Raw genomic sequence first — 24018 nt, 5'->3', positions numbered from 1 at the left:
AAACTATAGCGATACGAGACAGATCTCGACATGGAAGTCACAATACAATATGGATCTCGATATGCAAGTCACGATACAATATGGATCTCGATGTGCAAGTCACGATACAATATGGATCACGATATGCAAGTCACGATACAATATGGATCACGATATGCAAGTCACGATACAATATGGATCACGATATGCAAGTCACGATACAATATGGATCACGATATGCAAGTCACGATACAATATGGATAACGATATGCAAGTCACGATACAATATGGATCACGATATGCAAGTCACGATACAATATGGATCACGATATGCAAGTCACGATACAATATGGATCTCGATATGCAAGTCACGATACAATATGGATCACGATATGCAAGTCACGATACAATATGGATCACGATATGCAAGTCACGATACAATATGGATCTCGATATGCAAGTCACGATACATGTTCTGATCCTGATGAGCTTGCTTAGAATGATGTGTAACATCAAGTTATCATTAACATTTAAGAATAATGGTTAAAAAAAAAAAAAAAAAAGTTCCATCTTAACGCTTTCCCTTTTTTCTTTTTTTCTTTTTATTTTGTTAAAAGACCAAACTCAGTTAATATTGTGAAGGCACTTGGTCGACTCAAGTAGCTCTGTAGTGCTATAGGCCGTGCCTCAATAAAGCCCTCTATTATGATAAACTGCATCATGTTAAGAAAAGTATCATGATTCACTGAGACACAATCAAGGGGAATAATGTAAGGGAAATGTCATATCATGAAACTGCTGTTTAACTGTTGTTAAACAACTGATCAACAGTCTAGAACAGTTTCATGAATATTAAACAGCATTTTGAGCTGTTAGATCAATGGGATTCAACCAATTCAAAAGATAAAATAAATCATGGAAAAAAAAAGAAAAGGGAAAGCATTAAGAGGAACTTTTTTTTTTTTTTTTTTTTTTTTACCATTATTCTTAAATTGGGAAAGGTGACACAGTACAAGCATCTTTTCATAGATCCTGTCCACAGAACCCATACCTTGTATAATCTGGACACTGCCTACTGGCTTCTTAACCAAACCAGCAAACTCCAAGACGATTATATTTTTCAATAGATAACCCCAAAATATCTTTACTTCTTCCATGTAAGGACATCATTTGGAAAAAAAGATAAAAACTTCAGAAATCACCTTTGGAAAGATGGAGTTTAAGGAAGAAATCTGACAGCCATCTTACTGTCTCTTGAATCTGGAAATCAGAGTGATAGTGTTTTGCAGTGTTTTACTCTTAATTGCATTAGTGTACGATTGTTATAGCTGTAAATACACCTGGAATGACTAGACAAATGAATAGGCTGCATCTTGCCTTTTCTGTTCAGATTAACGAGCAAACTGACAAACCTGAATTGTTTAATTAACTTGTACTGGTAATTGTGCAAGGCTTTTATTTGCTCATTCTCTGCTGTGAGGTAAACTCTTGCTTCTGGGAATTTTGTATGTAAAGTTGATTCTTTGATTGTTCTGAATGATATAGATTAAAATAAAAAACAAATAACAGAATTCCAAAACCTAGCATAACAAATAAAATCCCATGCATTTTATCAATAATTATATTACAAGAAAGTGAATTCCTAGTTAATCTTTGGTTACGCCTCTCTCATTATTTGCAATTATCACTGGTTGAACTAGCTGCCATCTACTGTACCCAATTTGATTGACAGATGCCATTACCAATCAAAGTTGTAAACAATGAAAGCTACGTAGCGAAAGGGTGAATAACTGTCAATTCTGTTACTTTCTGACTAAGTAACAATTATAGATAAAATGTGTGCTTTTATTTGATATGCTAAGTGGTGCCATTCTGAAATTATTTCTGTACATAGTCTCTTTTGCTGACTGTTCTTCCTTTCTTTACATTGGAAACCCGCCCCAAACAGAAGCATGGGATTAAAGGGTTAAATTCACGAAATTGTGTAAAGTCACTTCAGAAAACTGTCAAGTCGGGACTAAAAGGATCCCAATGGCTTAACATCAGCTACATTACAAATCCATACCCTTACCATTCTCTGTACAAGTGAGCGCATTTGTAAAGCAGTGCATCTGCCATACCTGTTGAGAAGAGAGGGTCACTGTAGTAGTTTCTCGGGCAGAGCCGGGGATCTTTGTGGATTTCTTTTTGGGTGGAGAAGTGCACCCCAGTGCTCTGAGGGATGCCCTCCAACAGTCAGGACTGATGAGCTGCTCTGCACAACCTGCAAAAACAAGAGACACATTAAAATTAATGCCATATTAATGTCTCTGCCTGCGCATATGTATGCATATATATATTTTTTTATATATACATATATTTTTTATATATATATATATATATTCTTTGAACTTCCAAGGTGCACCAGCTCCATCAGCCGGCTCCGCTCTGAGAAGTGGGGCTGGCTGGACCTTAGCCAGAAAACCAAGTCAAACTGGAAAAGAAACCCATAGAAAAACATGTGTGTTTACAAGTGTTGAGAGGGTGTTTCTCACATTACCAAACACTTATAAACACACAAGTCATTAAATCTAAATAAAAACTGCTACAATAATGTGTTGTGGTTTACGTGTTTATAATGGTTTTGTCAATGCGGGAGCTACACTCGCTGCAAAGTTATAAGTGTAGTTGCTACTAATACATTCTAAAGGGGACTTCTAATTAAGTTTATAGAGCACTGTTCCCCAAACTCACTTCCTAAATGTCATTACTATCAATATCAGTTACTCAATTTTCAAGCACACTGCATAACCTAAAGTGACACCACGCTGGAGGATGAAAACAGACAATCTGCCTAGATAAACAATAATGAATGTAAACTAAGAACTTTCCATAAAGTTTTCCTTTACACAGTACGCATGGATCTGAAGAGTAAACACGTATTTCAGAAGTATAGCGATCATCATTGAAAAGGTCAGATTATGAGCTTCACGGCCCTGACCATTCTTTGTCAAACCCACACTGCTACGCATGCCCCACATACACAGGCAGTGTGAATGAGTCTCTAGCAATGTGTAGGAGACTAAAGACCTTGGTGAGCAGCATGAAGATGACGTCTCCACTGTCCCCGTGCAGGGCGAGCACCACCTCCTCATACAGGTGGACCAGCTCCCGGGGCGAAGCGTTGGGGGTGAAGTAGTGGGACAGAAGGTTACAGAGATGGCAGACAGCATCTGCTTGCACTCCTGCTGTGTGTCTTGGATAAACACCTGCAAAGGAAACACAACTAGAGAATAACTAGTCATCTTAATGTGCACTCTTGAAAACAACAGCAGGTGTTCTCTGATATAGTGATTTCAATGCTTTTACAAAAAATACATTTTGCTACAGTAGTTTTTAAATCTATGAGAACACCTCAAGATTTGTCATTTATATCCTTTATATGCCTACATGCATAAAAAACATAGAGTATAGAATTTTAATTTTCGGTCGTGCACTCGTGAAAATGTTAGACCATTGTGTGCTTTAATTAGGCATCTTAAACAACTTTTCAAAAGTCTCAAGCATTTTACCATTTGGGCTATGTTTTCCCTTTATCTTACTATTTTTAATTAATTGCATGTGTGGCCAATTAATGTCATCAATTCAATGAAACAATCACTAATTTGGCTATTTTTACAATTCCAAGATTTTCAGTTCTAGTGGTTTGATTTCATATGCACAACAAATCAACAGAACAGAAGCAATGGGGTGTTCTAAACCATTTGCACACTATTCTACAAGTCATTTGCCTTTCATGCCATTCCATAGATGAATGGGGGAGACATGGCTCCATATACAAACAGCTTCTTAAACACCTTGGGGAAAGTCACTCTCTGTACCTTTGTCCCACCCAGCTATTATTTGAAAAGCAATACTAATAAATGCACCCTACCTGTCCCAGGATCTCAATGCAGGAGGAGAAAAACTGCCTTGTGGTAGGGTGACGCCAAGTGTTGTCGCACACGAAGGAAACCACCTGGTAGAATGTGGCGATCCCGATCTTCTGCGAAAGAGCAGTTGTCTGGAGTTTGTAGGCATTAACAAGGGCCCTGTATCAACAAACGGGATAAAGAAATAGAGAGCTAAAGAAAACCCTCAAAACAATGGCTTTGTGCCTGTATCCTTTTCTAAGCTCTTAATGTGTATCTAAGCTCCCATGTCTTTAGCACTGAAGGAATGTGGACTGGGTACCTGTAGTTGATCTGAAATGACTCACGTTATGAAGTTCTCCACGTGCACAGCGGCCTCGGCCACACTCTGAGGAGGGTGTTTCATGGCGTCCGTCTGCAGCTGTTTAATGTCTTGTTTCAGGGACTGAATCTGGTTTAGTACAGCCTCATCCTTGTGCTTCCCTTCAAACTGAGAACAGAGTGAATGACATCATTAAAGCACAGAATAATAACACCACTGATTAAGGTGTTATCTAAAAAGAGGTTGCCTGCTTGACTGAGTTTCTTGTGGTTTTATTGTACCTCATTACAGAAGTATGTTAGTAAAATACAAAAATTGCTATGAGAAAGACCATGTGATCTCGCGTGGTCAGCACAATCAGCATATCTCAATACAACTGACATTCTGTGGGAAGAACTTGAACTTTGTGTGGTTTGCAACACTCTGCCAAACCACTTACTTGAGCAGCCGTTGCAGAGAATACTGCTGAGCGAATGGTGCTCAACTGCACAGGACACCTGAAGGCATTTTGTGGAGTCTTTGCCACCCCAACTCCAGGTGCAATAGCAGGGCAACACAATACTAAATGGCCACTGAGTGCAAGGATGGATTTATCCAGCTCTTATCTAGAAATACATAAACAAATATATCCTAAATATCAACTAAGGTATAAAGATAATGGGCCTAATTCACAAAACTTTAAGGACCATATAATGAATGTTTAGCTTATGGCTTTTTAAAGTATGTTTCCTTTAATTAAATCTAGTTTTGAACGGTTTTAAAGACCGTTTATTATTCTATCGTCACCTTTCAAAACACTCTAAGAAAATGTTCTGAAAAAGGTTCCTGAAAATTCTGTGAATAAAGCCCAGCGAGTGAGCCGAAGCAGGCCTGACCTTGACACTGATGAGAGCAGACCCCTGGCATGGTCTGCCCCCACTTCCCCGGCACTCCAGCTGTATGAACAGCTGCTCCACCCGATTACTGTATAGCTTAGGCAGAGTGTCCAACAGCTCGCTGTCTAGCACCACCTGCTGGGACTCCCGGAGCGTTGCTAGCCTGGGGACAGCAATAAAATAAAGGTAATTTCTAGATTATCTAGTAAATTTTTCTCTGTATTACTGATAATTGCCATTACAAAAAAGCTAATTTACCCATTCAATTATGAAGAAACAGAATAATTACAGTGGTTTCAAGTTAACCATGGGTGAATAAATAAATAGCCCTTGGTTAGTGGCTGCAACTGGACTACAAGGACAAACTGAAAGCTATACAAGCCATGTCTGATGTTAAGCTGTTTGGAAATGGCAGTGGTGAAAGAGTTGGGGGCTCTCGTTCACTTACTTGGCATGGTGCTGCAGTGCACTGAGATCATCATGGATGAGTTCAGTGGCAGATGTTTCGTTGGACAAAATTACGTTAAAACTACTTGCCTGGTTAATTATTTGTAATATACATTTTCAAGATTACTGTAAGCATGCAGCCCCCTGCTTGTGACTATCATAAGAACTCTTACTATCTTTGTCTGGAGATTTTCCTCTACGAGAACAGGCTTGTTATTATGGGCATTTTGCTCTGTACCACTGCATAAAAAATATTCATCCCCATTTAGGGTGATATTTCAAGAGGTACAGAAGTTTTACTTAAAGGAATGCAAACCTTGAAAAGATGCCTTGAAACAACTTACCTGCCTGAGGGTTGGTAAAATCAGTGAAGATAGTAGCACTTCTGTAGTATAGACAGGACGGCTCGGTTCTGATCTTAGTCCAAAGACTCAGAACCTCCCTCAGCTCATGCTGTACCTGTTCAATATCCATATACTCCATCCACAGCTCCTAAAATCAGAAACCACCAGCATTTACTTGTATAAACGTGTGTCATTAGAGCAATGCTGTAATGACATCCTGCACAATAATCTCAATCTCAGTTTTGTACTGGAGTTTCTCAAAGGTTGATATTGGAAAGAAACATTTTATTTAACAGGGGGCTTGTTCAAACCCCCTTACCTGTGCCCAGTGGTTGTCATGGCTATGGCAAGGTAGCAACCAATGGGTATGCCAGCCTTCACTGCCTTCAGCACTGGGTGTAGTGGCATCTCTGAGATCTCAGGCACTTGTGTGCTGGTGGAAGAGGCGGGTGACCAGGTGTCCTGGGGGCAGCGATCATTAGAGTGCAGCTTCAGTCACAGCACCAGATCCCAGGCCCACTGGTTAAAGGAACTCTCTGGGGTCTGACCCTGGTGCACCACGCTAGCCAGGTAGGAGACCTACAGGGAGACAGAGATAACAGTAAGTGTGTTTGGAAAGTAATCCTGCTTGTAGCTGGTGGCTAATATGAAGTTCCACATCCTGTAAACTGGCTACTTCTAGGTGACCAATGCTAGCTGACTTCTACCTGGGTAGTATACACTGTATCATTATGATATATAGAGCACTCACTCCCTGAACAGGTCACTGAATCACACAGCTCACTCCATCTCCATCAGACTTGGAACAGGAAGGGTGTCTAGGACTACTGCACAATGTGGCCTGAAACCTCAAGCAGAACATGTATTGCTTTGGGCAAAGTGAAGAAGTAGGTACATTCACTAGCCTGTTGTATGCCTTTCACCTCCAGAGGTCCTGGTTGAAATTAGTGTTATTCAAATCTGACAATGGTCTACATCATCAAAACAACATACAGTCATGCACAATCCAGCATAAGGGCATAGATGAGGGTATGAATTTGCAAAACAATCTGCTTACAGTGCATATTTCTGCTAGAGTATTTTAGGGAATATGAGCCTTTAGCAGAAACACAGTTTGAAGGAAAACAAATATTTGATAAAAAAAAAAAAAATAATGCAGTCAGCAAAAAGTCTGAAAACAGAAGCACTGATTCTTCCGAACTCATACATTTGTTTTCTGATTTCAAAAACACAACGAATAACAAAACAATGTACTCCCTGTGCTGTAACCATAATAACTGGGCAGCAAGTTTGCCCAATATTAAAAATCCTACCTGTCCACAAGAGCCCCAGTTCAGCCCCTCCAAGATGATGCAGGCCAGCCTGTTTTCCACAGCGGGCAGGCTGTAGCTCAGCAGCCAGTCCCGGATCACTGCAATCTCAGCAGCCGCAGGGCTCCACAGGTAAAGAGGCAGCTCCTTGAACAGGTAAAGGGACACCTGGCAGAAGACAGTGGCGCTGTAGCACAATCCACTTACAAACAACGACAGGGAGCACTTCCTTACGAAGGCAGTCTTGCTGGGCTTGTTTCTTACAGGTGTAATCACACGATGGGTGTTAACAGTTTACAATGTATTCCTTTATTTGTTAGCCAAGTGGTAAGTGTATTGAATTTTGCATTACATTTTCAACTGTTCTAAAAATATGCAGGCTAAATGCAGCCTATTCCATTTACAATTAAATGCTAAACACTTACAGTCAGATACACAGAACGTGATGGTCGACTTTCTGTAAATTTGCCATTTTACAATACTGTCTTGACATTTACTGCAATTGTACAGAATTTATAAAGAGTGTATGGATATGCAGTATTCTACATATTTAGAACCATACTATGTGTGTGGAATAATTTGTTTTTAAATTAAAAGCTAGATTTGATTGGACATATACACAAATAAAAACAACTATGTTTATATACAAGGTGATTAGCAAGTAAGTTTACCACAAGTTCATCCTGTGTGGGTATATAATAATATGCCACTCACCAATAACCCTAATAACATATAACAGGTACGCAATATGAATCTTTTTTTGACACAGAAGAGCAGTGCTTCTATTCAGGATAGCATCACTTTGGACAATCTCTGGTTTGCTCCGATTCTTCACTACACCTAATGGAGCCCCATCCTATTTTTGAAACCCCACGATACTCACCATCCCCACCCTGTCAATGGTCTCCTGGAGCCTCCACAGCAGCACAGAGATGATGTGAGGGTGAGCCATCGCTATGGCAGCAAGCAGCTCCCGGCCCACCTTGGAGAAAGTCTCTCTTGTGGAGACGCTCACTTACGACACCTGGGCAACGAGAGATGACAAATAGCTTGAAAATGGGGCTGACCAACAGCAAAGCTAACATAATGCAGCATATCACCTATAGCGCTGTATTTAAAATACTTGGATTGCCTCAATTAACTTGAAGACTTACAGCACTAGCCAAGCAGGACCAGTAATAACATACATTATTCTGTAATACAGCAAATTAAAGGTAAGAAAAGTGATTGGAGTCCCTGTGTGAATGTGTCTATGTCTTTGTACAAGTAACCGTAAACAGATCTCTTTAGGTCCCTGTTACCTCGTATATCTCCAGCACTATGGTTCTGACAAACTCCGGGCCTCCGTCGGCCCATTTCAGCTGGGCCATGTGAGCGAAGGTGGTGAGCAGGCAGATCCCGTCTGAGCTGTTAATCCCCACCAGCCAGCGCTCAAACTTCCCCTGGTGCTTCGGGTCTGCAATAACAAACAAGCCTCTGGAGACAGCACATGCTACAGCAACACCTCATTCCTCACTGAGAGCCAAAGCATGGTACAGCACATGCTACAGCAACACCTCATTCCTCACTGAGAGCCAAAGCATGGTACAGCACATGCTACAGCAACACCTCATTCCTCACTGAGAGCCAAAGCATGGTACAGCACATGTTACAGCACATGCTACAGCATGGTAATTGACTGCACAAAGCATGTTTACCCACTGTAAAGCAGTGGAAATACAATGTATAAGCAAGGAAAACTGCACACTTCTGCTCTACACTGATACAAACGGTTTTGTAATTGGTCAAGGATCATCTCTGCATACTCTCCCAGCAAACATGGTATGCATATCTGAATTCTTTGACTGAAGCAGGGATGTGAGCCCTCACCTTTCAGTCTGCTGACACAGTCATCAGGGCTCAGGTCTGCACTCAGCCTGTCCAAGCCTTCGCTCTCGGTGCACTGCATGATGTAGAAGATCTTCCAGAGCATGGCACTGGAAAGGGTTCCGTAGGGCATCTCTGACATGAAGAGCCAAATCCCCAGCCTGCTAGGAACAAAGAGAAAATAAAACAAACCACAGAAACACAATGTATGGAATGTCACCGTAAACTACACTGACCCGCAAGTCTGGCACCACAGACATAATGGTTGGTTGTCTCACTATTTTTTTCAGGTGTGAAATGTCCTGAAGCAAAGAGGAACATATTCAGATAATTCTGAAGTGTGGAGCAGATGGGGTGTTTCCTTCAGACAACATATACATTCAAGCTTGTATATAAAGCCTTCAGCTCTTACCAGCCAGTAAACCCCAGTACACTTTTTATTCTTCCAATACAATTGAATAAGCAGCCACAAACATTCAGCCCCTTATGGTTTATACCAGTTAGTTCAGGGATCACTGTAAATAACACATTATAAAAAACAGCGACACTGAATGCTCGTCTCCTGCGACGTGATCTAAATGTTCAATAACTTCATGACAAATGAAAAGTTGAGCAAAGTCAGGGGAACGTATCTTATATCCTCAGCTGACATAATCCAAATCAGACATGATACATACATGTTAGTAGGTAATAACGCTGCATACCACATTTTCTCAAATTCGATGAACGTTTACATCTCAACATACAAGTATAAAAAACTGAAGATGTACATATATATATATAATTCATGTAGCGTCCTCCTCAGTATGACAAGCTCTCTTACAGTAAGTATTTGGTTTACTTTTGCTGCCATGAACATGAAACTGGGCTCCACCCACCTTTTTGCCTTCAGTACATGCAGCACGGCTCTCAGGAACAGCTCGTCGAATTCCACCTGCAGTTTCTCCCTGGAGAAAGATGCCTGCTCCTGCATTAGGTTCCTGCTCACCCCAGTGATGCTGATGTATTGAGCCCAGTGGTCACTCACATAGCACAGAGTCATCCTGTTTGAGTGGGGTCCAGAGAAACTGGTTACTGCAAACCACTAAATACTGGAACTGTGGCACTTGAATGAGATGGTATTCTGTGAGACACTGGGAAGAAAATACTGGAAAATACTAGGTATTCTGTTAAGAGGTAGTTGCAGTATTAGATTAAGCTGGACAGGTGGTATTCTGGTAAGAGGTAGTTGCAGTATTAGTTTAACCAGGACATGGGGGGTTCTGATATGAGTCTGTTTGCAGTATTAATACAAACAGGACAGCGGGTATTCTGGTATGAGTCCCTTTGTAGTATTAGATTAACAAGGACAGCGGGTATTCTGCTAAGAGATTGATTCCAGGGCACGGTACCAGTTGCTGCAGCCACAGGTGGATGTCTCCTTGGAATTGTGCGTAATCAAGCAGCCTGCGTGTGAAGCTGAAGAGGACGCTGATACTGTCCTTCAGGGGCTGCAAAGAGGAGGGCCGGGAGTCCAAATCAGGGGACTCAGCTGGAAACAAGGACAACTCCTGTTTACCTCTCCCATGAAACCAGTACACGTACTGTAATCACTCTCTCAGGAGCAGCCAGACACTGGCAATGACTAACAAATGTACTTTATTTAAAAATAAATAAATAAATAAAAAGTTTGTTTGCTGCAACCAGTCCTGTACCAATTATTTTTAATGTCCTCTAGATAGTATTACAGCATATGCATTTTTTCTGGTACATTACTGTACTGTACCATAAATACCAGAGCTGGAATGCTGAAGATGGTTAGCACATTGTCTCTGTGACGATGGGGCAAGAGAGTTTTGAACAGAACAGGACCGATTCGGGTAACTCTGTTTTAAAGTAATCACAAAAACAAACTGTAAATCCGTGTTTTGAAGATTAAACGTTTAAAATCTTGGTGTAAACATTTCTTTACTGTTTAAACTGTCAGACACATTTTCAATTAAAAAGCTGTCACTGTTTAAACGTTTACATTTTTGAAGCCCCACTAATGAGATAAAATTAAAATGGACCCTGACGCACCTCTAGGGGGATCCTGCACTGACAGTATCCTGGCTGCAGGGATACTGCACAGCAGTCGGTACACATGCCAGGGTCTGGTGGAGGAGCTCTGCCTTGGTCTCAAACAGCCGCTGCAGTTACCCCACCACCGGCTTGTTTAATACCACCTGCTGGTAGCGATGGTAACCGCACACCTTTGACTGGTCAGCGCAGACACCCTGCAGGGAGAGGACCAAACAAGATACTTACTGGAAAATTCTACCTCACCAATCTGTAACCAGAGACAGTAAAATGAAACATGTTTTGTAAAAACAGTTAAAAAACAAACAAACAGCAGCATGCAAAATGCAGTTTAATTATAAAATAATCCTTAAAATGTGTATCTTGGAAACAGTCTGACACAAAATCATTTCTATAGATGGCAATTTGGGAAAGCATTTATCATTGTGAAAAAGGGAATTTCATAAAACTTGTGTGCTGAGTTCAGATCAACCCAAAGACTAACCATGAAGTAATCGCATAATAACCCACCCCCTTGAGTGGTTTTCTGATAGACTTAAAATTTTAAGTATGGCTTCTGATTTTCATTTTTAAGTGATAAAACCAGATAAAACACCCCCAATACAAAAAAAATGAAATAAACACAGGAAAAACTGTGGAAATGTTTAATGAATTCACGTTGACTTTACCCTTTACAAAAATAAAACTTACTACAAAAATAATAATAAATACATTTCCCAGTGCTGCTGGGCAATGTCCCGCCTTCTTGACTTGTATCTGTCATTGATTTGTTCTGAATACTTTAAACCCGCCCCAACTACTGAGTGACGGCACATTCCTACATTTCTATTGGTGACTCCGCTTGCGAGACTTAAAACGAGATTACAATCAGGATGGAGGCTTGTTAGCGGGATTTAAAGCTGAATTACAGTTAAAATATGGAGGATTTAAAACAGAATTGTGGTGAAATGCCTACAAACAAAAAAAAGAGAAGAATGTGCCCATGACCACAGGGATTCGCTGGAGAAGACAGCAAAGGGAAGAAGGTACAACTTAAGTGTGCAAGTACTGTCGAGTTACTAATATACATATTTTGACAAAATAAAAAACGCTCAAGCATTTTGAAAAGTAACCGAAAACACAAAAATTCATACAGTATATCAAAAACAAAAGCCCCGAAAAAAATGATTTACATAAAACTCGAAAATAGCTAAAAATAAGCACCGAAAAAAACAAATGAATAAAAACTGAAAAACAGAAGCCCTAATTATAAGCTACTTATAAATTACACATTTGCAGGGATGGAAATAACAGTGCAGTTAGAGACAGCCCAGGTGTTACTGTTTTAGTTTACTTAGACAAGCAGTAGAGCTTTTCATCCCTGCGTTATTAATTTATTTTCCCTGTTACTGTGGGAGGCTACAGAAGAGCGGATGCTTAAGAGACTTTCCTCAGACCTGCAGGGTGAGCTGCTCATCTCTGAAGCTCCACAGCTGGTTCTGGGTGCTCTTGCAGTCTGAGGCAGCTGCCAGCAGCTCTGCCTTGGCTTGACACAGCTGCTTGCGACAGCGCCAGTACTGCATCAGCAGCTCCTGAAGCTTGTGCCCCTCCTGTTGAGCCATGCCCTCGAACTCGCTCACATGTTGCTACACGTTTCCCAGCCAGGAGCCCGGCTCCCACAGTCGCAGCTGCTGAAGGGCAGGGTACTTGGGGAAATGCAGGACAGCTCCGAGTAGAGCCGCTGATAGGTCTTCTCTGGCTTCACCAGCTCCACAGGAACCAGGCTGGGCCGGGACTCCTGTTCCATCAGCGGAAGGACAGCCGGGGCTCTGCACTCTGATTTGCTGGCTGCTGTAACATCTCCTGACAGCATTCCAGCTACAAAGCCAGACCCCACAATGACATTGCTATCAGAATGCTGGCTCTCGCTGGCAAAGAGCTGAGCTGCTACAAAGTGAAGGGGAAGAGAGGAAACCATAAGAGGGGCACTGCTGGTTTCAAGTGCACCTTCAGGTGTGCAGTGCTCTGTTTTCTTGACATCAGGAAGTGCTGCTTGTCCACTATCAGAGCATGTCTGCCCGAATTGGGTGCCTCTGTGCTCCTGCAGCACGTCGTTATTATATTATTATATATTCCATGCTCTACGTTACATACCTTCTCTAGTGTTTTAATTACTAATATTAACGTTTACAGATTTAAAATGTTGTTTAAACATAGTATACAAAACATACACATACAACACACACTCATAACACATGCATTTTACATTACGCATTCTTTGCAAATGTATTTATGACAACTAAAAATACTCGCGGTTTCGCATACACATACTTCAGAATATATATTTTTCCCAAGCGCACCCTACCACAATTTACATTTTTATAGAGTTTTTATTACTAAACATTTACCAACACAGACTGACTCACTTAACTGTTTGTGTTTTGTTCCTCCAGGAAATATCGGAAGAAAACATCCATCTGTCAGTATGGGGCACGAAAAGGATTAAACTTCGTATCACCACTAATGAAACAGGCGTCATCTTGGCTCTACTAGAGCCAGCTGATACCGAAGAAGTGTAATGACCGCTTGCACCAGTTTATAGAGAATAAAACAAAACGCAGTGTACAGATTTTATCACAGAATTCGCAACAGATAGAAAAAAAAAGATTTAAACGATTACGTGACACTATTTTTTTAATTAAATGTCTTTTAGTGTATGATTTGATTTTAAGTTTACTCAAGTGCATAGCAAAAGGTCGCATTACAAAATAGGATGTCACATTAAAATTAGAGATACTGTTCAATTATTCGTACTTAACTCTTTATTATATAAAAAAATAGTACATACTGTACTATATTGAGTTTTTAAAACGTTATGCATCTATTCCTATCCTGACTAAGATGACTAAACAAACATTATTACATGCTTATAGACATGCCCAAAATCTTAATTTGATAGTTAAAAAAATAAATAAAATCTCACTGTTAATAAGAGCATAAGAAATTCATGAAAGTCATTAGGCCCCCTGATGCTCACTCGCTTTGGTGCCAGCGTGACCCGTTAGCACTCAGGAGAAGAACAACAAACCCCTCTAACCAGGTTAGTAGGGGAAATGAAACCTCTGGGAATCTGTGGCTGGACTGTCCGTCCTTCTTCCAGGAGGCTAGCTAAAGGTCTTAATTGTGGTCAAATTTCCAAGTACACTATACTGTAATTGTACCATTAATCATGCAAGACTGGAGTTCCTAGTGATACAGTGGTAGTATTAAACAAAATGCACTATACAGTAGTTTTGAGAGCTAATGTCTAACGACTTTGCAGTCTCACAAAAGTATACAATATACTTTGGTAATTGTGCAGGTTAATTTACCAGCGGATGTGTAATTCTTATATTAATCTTATATTTACTACAGTTTACCATGGTTTTACTTCAAGTTTTATTTTCTTCTGGTAAAGGGAGAGTTTGAATAAAGTAGCTCCTTTTTAATTAAAAGTGAGGCATTTTCAATTACAGGACACTTTCAAACAACAATTTGGTTGCACAGTGCAATAAAATCAACGGATTGAAGGATTGAAATTACAGACAAGCTTTCTTCATCTTTCACTCACTAGTCCTGTAGGTGAAAAGAACTGGATGATCGGTGACGTGTTTGCCCATTGCTATAAATCTGAAATGCAACTGGGCTTTTATACAACAGGTAACCTGGAGACAGGTAGATACAATATACAGACACACCTCTATGTACCTAAGAACTTACTGGAGAAATAGTGTAGATACTTCACTTTGTGTTGTATAAGGAACAGTAGATCCCAGTATTAAGAATTCATTTAAATAACTCTACGAACTGTGAACCTGATTGTCAGATTGCTGCTTTGATAAAATAAAAAAATAAAAAATAAATAAACATTTTCAGTTGAAAGCCCTTTGGAAAGAACTGAGTACTTATTTAATCAAGCTAAAGAGATGCTCTCTTGGAAGTGCTATAATTGTGAGCGGTGTGGCAGTGACTTTGCCAGCCCCATGGCTCTAAAGCAGCACTTCAGAGCTCGACACGTTGGCAAGGAAATGTGTGACCGGTGTGGGAGTGAGGTCGAGAGAGAGAAGCTGCAGGAACATGAGCAGGTGAGACAAGCTGACCAATTAACTAAAGCCTGGATTAACCAGTCTCCATATGAAATGGACACACTGTATACAGCTGATATTGCAGAATGACTGTGTTATTCATTTTACCTAAAAAAAAGTTTCTGCAAAAATGTAATTAAACCCAAAGAAAAAACCTTCAAATAAATAATGTTGTTTAAGGAGCTCCTCTATGCAATTCAAATAAATAATGTTGTTTAGGAGCTCCTCTATGCAATTCAAATAAATATTGTTGTTTAAGGAGCTCCTCTATGCAATTCAAATAAATATTGTTGTTTAAGGAGCTCCTCTATGCAATTCAAATAAATAATGTTGTTTAGGAGCTCCTCTATGCATATTAGTGGTTTCTTGTGAGTTTTGCAGCATTATCAGTGGCACATTATTGGTGATTGCTTTGGGATTGTGACATGAGTGTTGTTCCAGTTCTTGCAATAAATACCGCACTCACTGAGTCTTTCAGGTAGCAAAAGAAAAGGGTTCCAAGTGGGCTAGAATTGGTAACAAATGCCCCACTCCCCAGCACCACAAACCAGGAAGATGGACCAGCACTTTTTCATGCCATTGTAGCTTCCATTGCCAGTGCCCTTTAAAGGAGCACTTTATTTCATTTTCATAATGTTTCATATCCTGCCTCTTTTATCCTATCATGTGTGTTCTTTATCATTATCTATTTTTATTTCTGCTTAAATCAGTATTTAACAGCAACAAAAAAACACAGGGAAGTTCTGAAAATGTCGTAAATGGTACAAATGTCCCTTTTATACTGCTGAATACTGCTTTGTCGTCTTTGAACTCAAAGTTAGGTCATGGATAAAAGGGGATCGTCTAACCATTCTATTAATGGTCTTGTAGTCGAGATGCAAGTACGTGTCTTATATTGGCATCTTCATTATCAACTCATCCTCCCCTGGGAGGAGATCTATTACAATTAACTGTAGAAAGCCAAAGCATTGTTCTGTCACTCCAGGCTCACTATGAAGAGACACATGGAGCCCAGAAGCCTTCAGTCAGGACTACCCCGCTGCGTAGAGAGTCCCGCTTCCTGGCCTCCCAGACCTCAGTCACCTGCAGGATGTGCCGGAGAGCTTTTGGGACCAGTTTTGGCAGAGAGCAACATGAGAGGCAGGATCATCATTTCACTGCCAGCAAAAGAGGTAAGGAAAGAGCTCTGCACAGACTCCGCTGCTCTATCACTCAAAGGAGCTCCGCAGAGACTCCAGGACAGTGAGGATGTATTCCATAGCCTGCTGCTTTGTCACTCCATTGTCAGCCACTACCAGGCAAGAATGCGTCTGACTGGTCACTCTTCTGGCTGTGAGCACAGAGGAGTAGAGGAGGTGAGGAATTCCATTCAGTGTGACCCCAGGGTTACTGTTGGTTACAAACAGTTATTTCTGCCTATACCCTCATTCCCATTAGAAAAAAAATACTAACCTTTACTAAACTATGTGATAAGGCATACTATAGGAAACTGTAATGTTTTTGGACGATGCTATGGTATTTTTTTTATATGGATCGGCCCTAAGCACCCATTCCTTTCACAAGCCTCTGCCAGACCACTGCAGTAAATGAATTCTCTGTATAGGAATGGGCAATACTGTATCTGTATGTTTTAAAATAAAAGCCTATCAAATATAAACAGTTTTTTGGCATATTTGTTTACGCAGTGGTGTGGTCAGGGCATGTCAGAAAGCCAAACAGAACTGATCCTGAACAGATGATAGGCAGCCATCCTTTACAATCATATACTGGGTGCACTTCTTACTCACATGGCAACATGCATCCTACATGATTATTAACAAAACCATCTGTTCAGTTGTGGTGCTCTTCTCTGCACCTTCTGCTGGTTAAACAGATCCTTCAGTAAATGTCTTCTCTTTACAGCTAGAATGTCCACAGGATTTTCACCAAACAGCATAGTGGATATGAAAAGCTCCCAGCAGCTTGAGCAGTTTGTGGAAACGTGGCTCAGACCAGAGTTAGGGCTGATGAAGACAGCCTGTGCTGGAGAAGTGGAGGCTCTGATGGAGCTAATTGAACAGTGCTGCCCGGTGCATGTCTCCCGCGTGGTCAAGGTGAGGGAGCCACACGTCTGTCTGCATTAAGATGGGTGGACAGAGTGTTTAGAGAAGGGCTTGGTCTAGTGGTTGTTTATCATGAGCAACAGAGCTTTAGCCAGGGAGATACCAAGCAACTCTGTCCAACTTGCTAGAGAGGAGCAAGGTGGATTACAGTCGTGCGACACAGGGAATGGCTTTCTATGTGAAAGCCAAAAAACAAGAAAAACTAGGTGTTTACTTTCTGCTTTGAAACAAATATACTATAGATAGCTAGATAATCAAAAGATCAATAAAAACTGTAGATAGATTGATAGACAGATGAAGACATTTCAGCTTTTCTTTTTTCTCCTTCTTGTGTAGGGCCAGGGATTTTATTTTTTATATTGTCCAGAAAGTTTTTTCTTCTTAATAACAAATATGCTAACCTGAACTTTAAATCGATTTTCTTACCTCACCAGGAATCACATTTTCTATTTACATTATATTCTACTGATGTCACTTGTCTAAAATGTGTTATCACTGACAGTTCGTCAAGAACATCACCCAAAAACCAAGGCTGAAATATTTTAAAATTTAGTCTAACTTCTGAGTCAGCTCTTTAAAATGTACATGTAACATTGGAACTTCAGTCACGATAGAAACAATCTTAAAACATTTAACAAACATTTTCAAATTTTGTAAACTTTTAAAACTTATGATAATACATTAATTAAAAATGACCATGTAATTCCCATATCATCATGCACATGCGCTTCTGGTCTACATTTGTAATCAGGAGGTCAATGAGATGGTAATGACCTATCTGCATATTCCCTGGAGCATCTTGCTGTGGAGGCGTAAAGTTGCCCTTACGAATTTGCACATGCTTATTTTTTGAGATGCACTGGGCATTTCTCCTTCGTACATATGTCGCAATTTTGCGTTTCTGTAAAACATTTTTGTGCACATGCAACTTGATATTTGCGCATGCACAACTCTTAGTACATAGGTGCCCACTAATGCAAGTGTTTTCTCTACAGCTGAATGTTCAAATTGCAATTTGGTGCATTTTGCAGATTTCGAAAGGTGTAATTATTCCTATGATGAATATAAATCTGCAGGACATCTGCAGTGTTAACAGGAGGCAAGATCCTGGTTAGCACTCCTTTAACATGCTGTCTTCCCCAGGGAGGGTCCTGTATTAAAGGCACAGATACACAGGACTGGTCTGACGTAGACGCTGTGCTGTTCAGTGACTCCTTCACGAGTCTGGATGACTGCAGGAGGAGCCTCACACCAGCACTGGCAGCTCTAGAAAAAAACTTGAAGGAGACTGCGATGACTAACAGGTGGAGAATGCTCATGATATGGATTTTATTACTGTTTAAATGTTTAATGTGCTTAAAATTGAAATGTTTAAGTAATTAGGCATGTCCCAATACTGTCCCGATACTAGGTTGGTGTACACTGGGCATCTGAAGTTGTTGCTGTATTATAATTTTCCTCATTGAACTGGACTGGATGTAATCTTGTACAGAGCAGGTGGGCTGCTTGCTAGAAATGTTCAGCCATAAAAACACTTAAAGGCAAAGCTAAATTAACACATAGGCACAATCAGGAGATAATCCAGCCCTGCTTACAGGGTGCAGGGTTAGTGTGGGAGGGTCTCGCTGTACTCACCAGAGCTCTCTGTGACTTTCAGGATATTGATGGAAAAGAAGACGCCATTCGCCCTGAGATTTCAGTTCAAGTGTTTTAACAATACACACAGTCACCATTTCGATGTCATGTTGTGCTATGATACCCTGGGCCCCAGGCCATCCAAAGGTACAACTGTAAATATAAATATATATACTAAGTAAGTGTATTTTTATTAACTGTTTGCACAAAATGTTAATTTCTTAAATGTAGATTCACAGCTGTACTTTGATCAGACTTTCCGTTTGTGTATCATGCTACTAGCTGCCACAGTCAGGGCTGTTACAGTGCCTCTCCGGCTGTGGTGGTGTTGGTGCACCAGTCTGTTCCTGAATGTTTCAGTGTGATCTTGCAGATGATAAACGGATGCTGTTCAGGAGGCTGTGTAACTGCGGGCACAGTGACGAGGCTCAGCTGCTCTCCCTTTCCCTGCTGCAATACCAGGTGGATTTTGTGAAGGCTGCTACACTGGGAGTCAAGGATCTAATCCGTTTGGTTAAGCACTGGTTCAGGACATCCTTTGCCAAACCCAGCAAAGAAAACAGGTGAGTTAAATGTACTTAAAGGAGCTCCCAGCCACACCCCATTCCAGTCACTTCCAGTGGACTGAAGCAAGAGCAAATACACTAGCACTTTCTGAGAGGCAGAAAACCAGCATGGAAACAAGCAACTTGCTGAAAGCAGCAGTTCAGTTATTCAGTAGTTTGTTGCTACTCTTATACAGTACAGTTAATAATATGTTTATTATTTTTCTTTGAAAACAAGCCTTTGGTTTTGCACCCACTTCAAAATATGTACACCATCAGAGATGAAAAGTTCAATATAAGGCTTTTCAAAGCAGGTAGCTGAAGCTGTAAATAAAAAAATACATGCTACCTTGAAATGCTTCCTCACGGTGCAGATGAACTGGAGGTGAAGTGTGAATGCTGCTACTGTTTTCACAGCTCTTATGTTGTGGAGGTGAAGTGTGATCTCTGCTGCTGTTTTCACAGCTCTGTTGTTGTGGAGGTGAAGTGTGAATGCTGCTGCTGTTTTCACAGCTCTGATGTTGTGGAGGTGAAGTGTGAATGCTGCTGTTTTCACAGCTCTGATGTTGTGGAGGTGAAGTGTGAACGCTGCTGCTGTTTTCACAGCTATTATGTTGTGGAGTTGAAGTGTGAATGCTGCTGCTGTTTTCACAGCTCTGATGTTGTGGAGGTGAAGTGTGAACGCTGCTGCTGTTTTCACAGCTATTATGTTGTGGAGTTGAAGTGTGAATGCTGCTGCTGTTTTCACAGCTATTATGTTGTGGAGTTGAAGTGTGAATGCTGCTGCTGTTTTCACAGCTATTATGTTGTGGAGTTGAAGTGTGAATGCTGCTGCTGTTTTCACAGCTATTATGTTGTGGAGTTGAAGTGTGAATGCTGCTGCTGTTTTCACAGCTCTGATGTTATGGAGGTGAAGTGTGAACGCTGCTGCTGTTTTCACAGCTATTATGTTGTGGAGTTGAAGTGTGAATGCTGCTGCTGTTTTCACAGCTCTGATGTTGTGGAGGTGAAGTGTGAATGCTGCTGCTGTTTTCACAGCTCTGATGTTGTGGAGGTGAAGTGTGAATGCTGCTGCTGTTTTCACAGCTGTAATGTTATGCAGGTGAAGTGTGAATGCTGCTGTTGTTTTCACAGCTCTGATGTTGTGGAGGTGAAGTGTGAATGCTGCTGCTGTTTTCACAGCTCTGATGTTGTGGAGGTGAAGTGTGAATGCTGCTGCTGTTTTCATAGCTCTGATGTTGTGGAGGTGAAGTGTGAATGCTGCTGCTGTTTTCACAGCTCTGATGTTATGGAGGTGAAGTGTGAATGCTGCTGCTGTTCTCACAGCTCTGATGTTCTGGAGGTAAGATTGGGCCACACTGGATACCATGTGTAACAATAACATGCTTTACTTGTTATGTACAGTTGGTGTGCAATATTCATAAGAACACAATAAAGTTTACAAATGAGAGGAGGCCATTTGGCCCATCTTGCTCGTTTGGTTGTTACCACACTCCATTCCGAGGTTTCTCCCCTAATCAGTACTTTCTGTTTTCTACATGTTAACCACTCCCTAATCCATGTACATGTGTTTCCTTGAATTCCTACTGCGTTCATTTTGAGAATTAATCTTTTATGTGGGACTTTGTCAGAAGCTTTCTGGAAATCTAAATAAACCATGTCATATGCTTTGCAATTATCCATTATCGATGTTGCATCCTCAAAAAAATTAAGCAGGTTAGTTAGACACAATCTCCCTTTCCTAAAACCATGTTGACTGTCTCCCAGGATACTGTTACCATATAAGTAATTCTCCATTTTGGACCTTATTATAGTTTCCATAAGTTTGCATATAATAGAAGTCAGGCTTACTGGTCTGTAGTTATCTGATTCAGTTTTGTTTCCCTTTTTGTGGATCGGTATTATGTTTGCAATTTTCCAGTCTGTTGGTACAACCCCTGTGTCAAGAGATTGTTGCATGATCTTGGTTAGCGGTTTGTAAATAACTTCTTTCATTTCTTTGAGTACTATTGGGAGGATCTCATCCTGCCCAGGGGATTTGTTTATTTTAAGAGCTCCTAGTCCCTTTAACACTTCTGCCTCGGTTATGCTAAAGTTATTTAAAACTGGATAGGAACTGGATGACATGTGGGGCATGTTGTCCATATCCTCCTTTGTAAAAACTTGTGAAAAGTAATCATTTAATATATTTGCTATTTTTTTCTTCATCTATGATTTTGCCATTTGTATCTCTTAGGCATTTAACCTCCTCTTTGAATGTTCTCTTGCTGTTGTAATATTGGAAAAACATTTTGGAATTGGTTTTAGCCCCTTTAGCAATGTTCATTTCTATTTCTCTCCTGTCCTATTCTTAGTAAATACTACTACTACTGGTAATAAAAATAATAACAACAACAACAACACTAATAATAAATAATAATAATAATAATAATAATACAAAGAAGAAGATTACAGTGAAAAGCTCTTAATGTAATCAGGTTTGTATTTGGTGAATAACATTTTTTTATATCTATGTAGGATTTTGTCACATCCGTAATGGTGGTTGGTTGATCTTTCCCTCGTGTGTAACTGCAGGTTCCGCCGGCTGCCTTCCTCCTACACGGTGGAGTTGCTCACCCTGCATGCCTGGCAGCTGGCCGGGAAGCCCATTTTCTTCAGTCTGCTCCAGGGCCTGAGAGCCGTCCTCAGACTCCTGCTGCGCTGTACGGAGCTCTGCATCCTCTGGGATGAGCTCTACACTCCCTACTGCCAGGTAGTCAGGAAGACACTGCAGCAACAAACCAGGTGCGAAGATGGCCCCTCTCTACCTGTGCTGGATGTGGGGGGGGGGGGGGGGGGGGTCTTGTTTATAGGCTGTGCTTGTGTGATTTCTCTGATGCGTCTGAAGTGTCACAGTTATCTTAAATGTTGTTGAGAATCACTTTGTATACCTCTTCTTTTGCAGTCATCACATCATGTCTTCGCTCTGAGTATAGCTGGTACACCAAAGTGTCACCCTTAACTTGTCCCTCTAGTGCCCAGGGGTCAAACTCCAGTCCTCGAGGGCCACTGGATCTTCTGGTTTTCATTCCAACTTAAGTCCTCAATTGGACATATTTCATATTTTCCAAGGTCTTTTACAGTTGATGATTTAAAAAATGCACTCGATTTAAGGTACACTACCTATGAAACATGTTGAGGGCTGGAGAGAAGTGTTTAATCAAATTATTAAGAAACTGAGAACTTCGGTGGAATGAAAGCCTGAAGACACTGCAGCTCTCCAGGAGCTTGACATCCCTGCTCTAGTGGATAGAATAAATCTATCAGTAGAACAAAGTATTTATCTGTAGGTCCACCGGGGGTGTTGAAGTTAGTGGTTGCATAGTGGCGTACCAACTAAACTTGGAAAGAAAAGTGAGGACTGAGAACGAAAACGATTCTAAACAAGAATAGCACATTAGTTAAGATAGCTGTGCTATTTCACACCTGTACCACATTGTTGTTTAAATCCTGTCTGTAAAAGACAATGGATAATGACAAAGCTTCCTCTAATATGCAGAGGGCATTGAATTTCAATGTTCTTGTCTCACTCCAGGCCATTTATTCTGGACCCAGCCAATCCAACATTCAACGTGTGTGAGAACTGCAATGCCTGGGACGAGGTAGCTGTGGTCGCCCGGCAGAGCCTGCTGAAGCCTCTGCTGAATGGTGTGCAGGCGAGTGGCCCCTGGCTCTTCACAGACTCCTGGTAGAAACAGACACTCAGAATAACACTGTTCTGTGTTTCTGGACGAATGTGTTGTTTAGAAAACAAGCCTAAAAACAACATAGACAGTTAGACAGTCCTTTATTTAGAAAAAAATGAATTTACAAGTGTGTCATGCTTAAGTTGCTAATTGTACAGATTTCTCCATATTTATTTTATTTTGTATCTTTTCTTTGCACAAGGAAAAAGCAAACCAACCTCAAAAGAGACATTGTATCTGATTTCCTGTTTGATGCCCTCACAAGGAAGTTATGCAATTGTGTAACTGTAAGGAGACACAGACAAATCTGCTGAGAAAAGAGTAACTTTTAGAACACCCAAGAATTATTTTCCAGTCGCCGTGTCTCCTGTGAGTCACCAGATTACAAGACTCCCACATGATTATACTGCAGCAAGCCACTGATCACTGACAAAGCAGACTGGAAACACTTCTGAAAGGGCAGCTGCTGTCTTTTTATTAAAAAATGGTAACGCTTTCTTTTGTGTTACTGTTAAATTCAGTTATATTTGAATAGTCACTTAAATATTTACCGTGCAAAATAAAGCGTTGCAAAACATAGCACTTGTTAATGAATTAAGTGACTGGTTATTGATTTCATTAATGTTTTGTTGAAACCAAGCATGTGTTCATTTTGATGTGTAGTTTTTTTAATTAATGAGGGGTTTGCTAATTGAGACAGACATATCAGGAGAGGCTGTGTGATCCGCAATGTGCTGGAGTGCTAAACCTTTCAGAAAACATGCTGTATTGATTTTAGAAATGTAGAAGTATGTATTATTAAAATATTTCTATTACA

The 24018-nt window shown here is 40.6% G+C and overlaps 1 protein-coding gene and 1 pseudogene across 2 annotated transcripts; one reads left to right on the top strand and one right to left on the bottom strand.

Moving 5' to 3' along the window:
* LOC121323013 overlaps positions 1–13048 on the bottom strand; it is a 22120-nt pseudogene extending 9072 nt beyond the window's left edge.
* On the top strand, positions 12015–24018 carry LOC121313891 (2'-5'-oligoadenylate synthase 1-like). 2 transcript variants are annotated; one of them, XM_041246682.1, is made up of 9 exons: positions 12015–12116; positions 13524–15194; positions 16180–16366; positions 17097–17287; positions 18440–18600; positions 18954–19078; positions 19305–19494; positions 22051–22260; positions 23051–24018. In XM_041246682.1, the coding sequence occupies exons 2-9, from the start codon at positions 15036–15038 to the stop codon at positions 23205–23207; spliced, it is 1380 nt and encodes a 459-aa protein (XP_041102616.1). In that variant the 5' UTR covers positions 12015–12116; positions 13524–15035; the 3' UTR covers positions 23208–24018. The 2 variants fall into 2 exon arrangements, with proteins under 2 accessions (XP_041102616.1, XP_041102610.1); XM_041246676.1 differs by lacking the exon at positions 12015–12116 and adding an exon at positions 12997–13083.

Source organism: Polyodon spathula, chromosome 1 (assembly GCF_017654505.1).
Source record: "Polyodon spathula isolate WHYD16114869_AA chromosome 1, ASM1765450v1, whole genome shotgun sequence".
Taxonomy (NCBI): Eukaryota; Metazoa; Chordata; class Actinopteri; order Acipenseriformes; family Polyodontidae; genus Polyodon; species Polyodon spathula.
The sequence above is the reverse complement of the archived record's forward strand: the minus strand, read 5'-3'. Positions and strand labels throughout refer to the sequence as shown.

Coding starts and splice junctions, on each gene's coding strand:
- LOC121313891 (XM_041246682.1), top strand. CDS start 15,036: ATGCTCTCTTGGAAGTGCTATAATTGTGAGCGGTGTGGCAGTGACTTT. Junction 15,195..16,179: donor AGCTGCAGGAACATGAGCAG/GTGAGACAAGCT, acceptor CTGTCACTCCAG/GCTCACTATGAAGAGACACA. Junction 19,079..19,304: donor GGGCCCCAGGCCATCCAAAG/GTACAACTGTAA, acceptor GTGATCTTGCAG/ATGATAAACGGATGCTGTTC.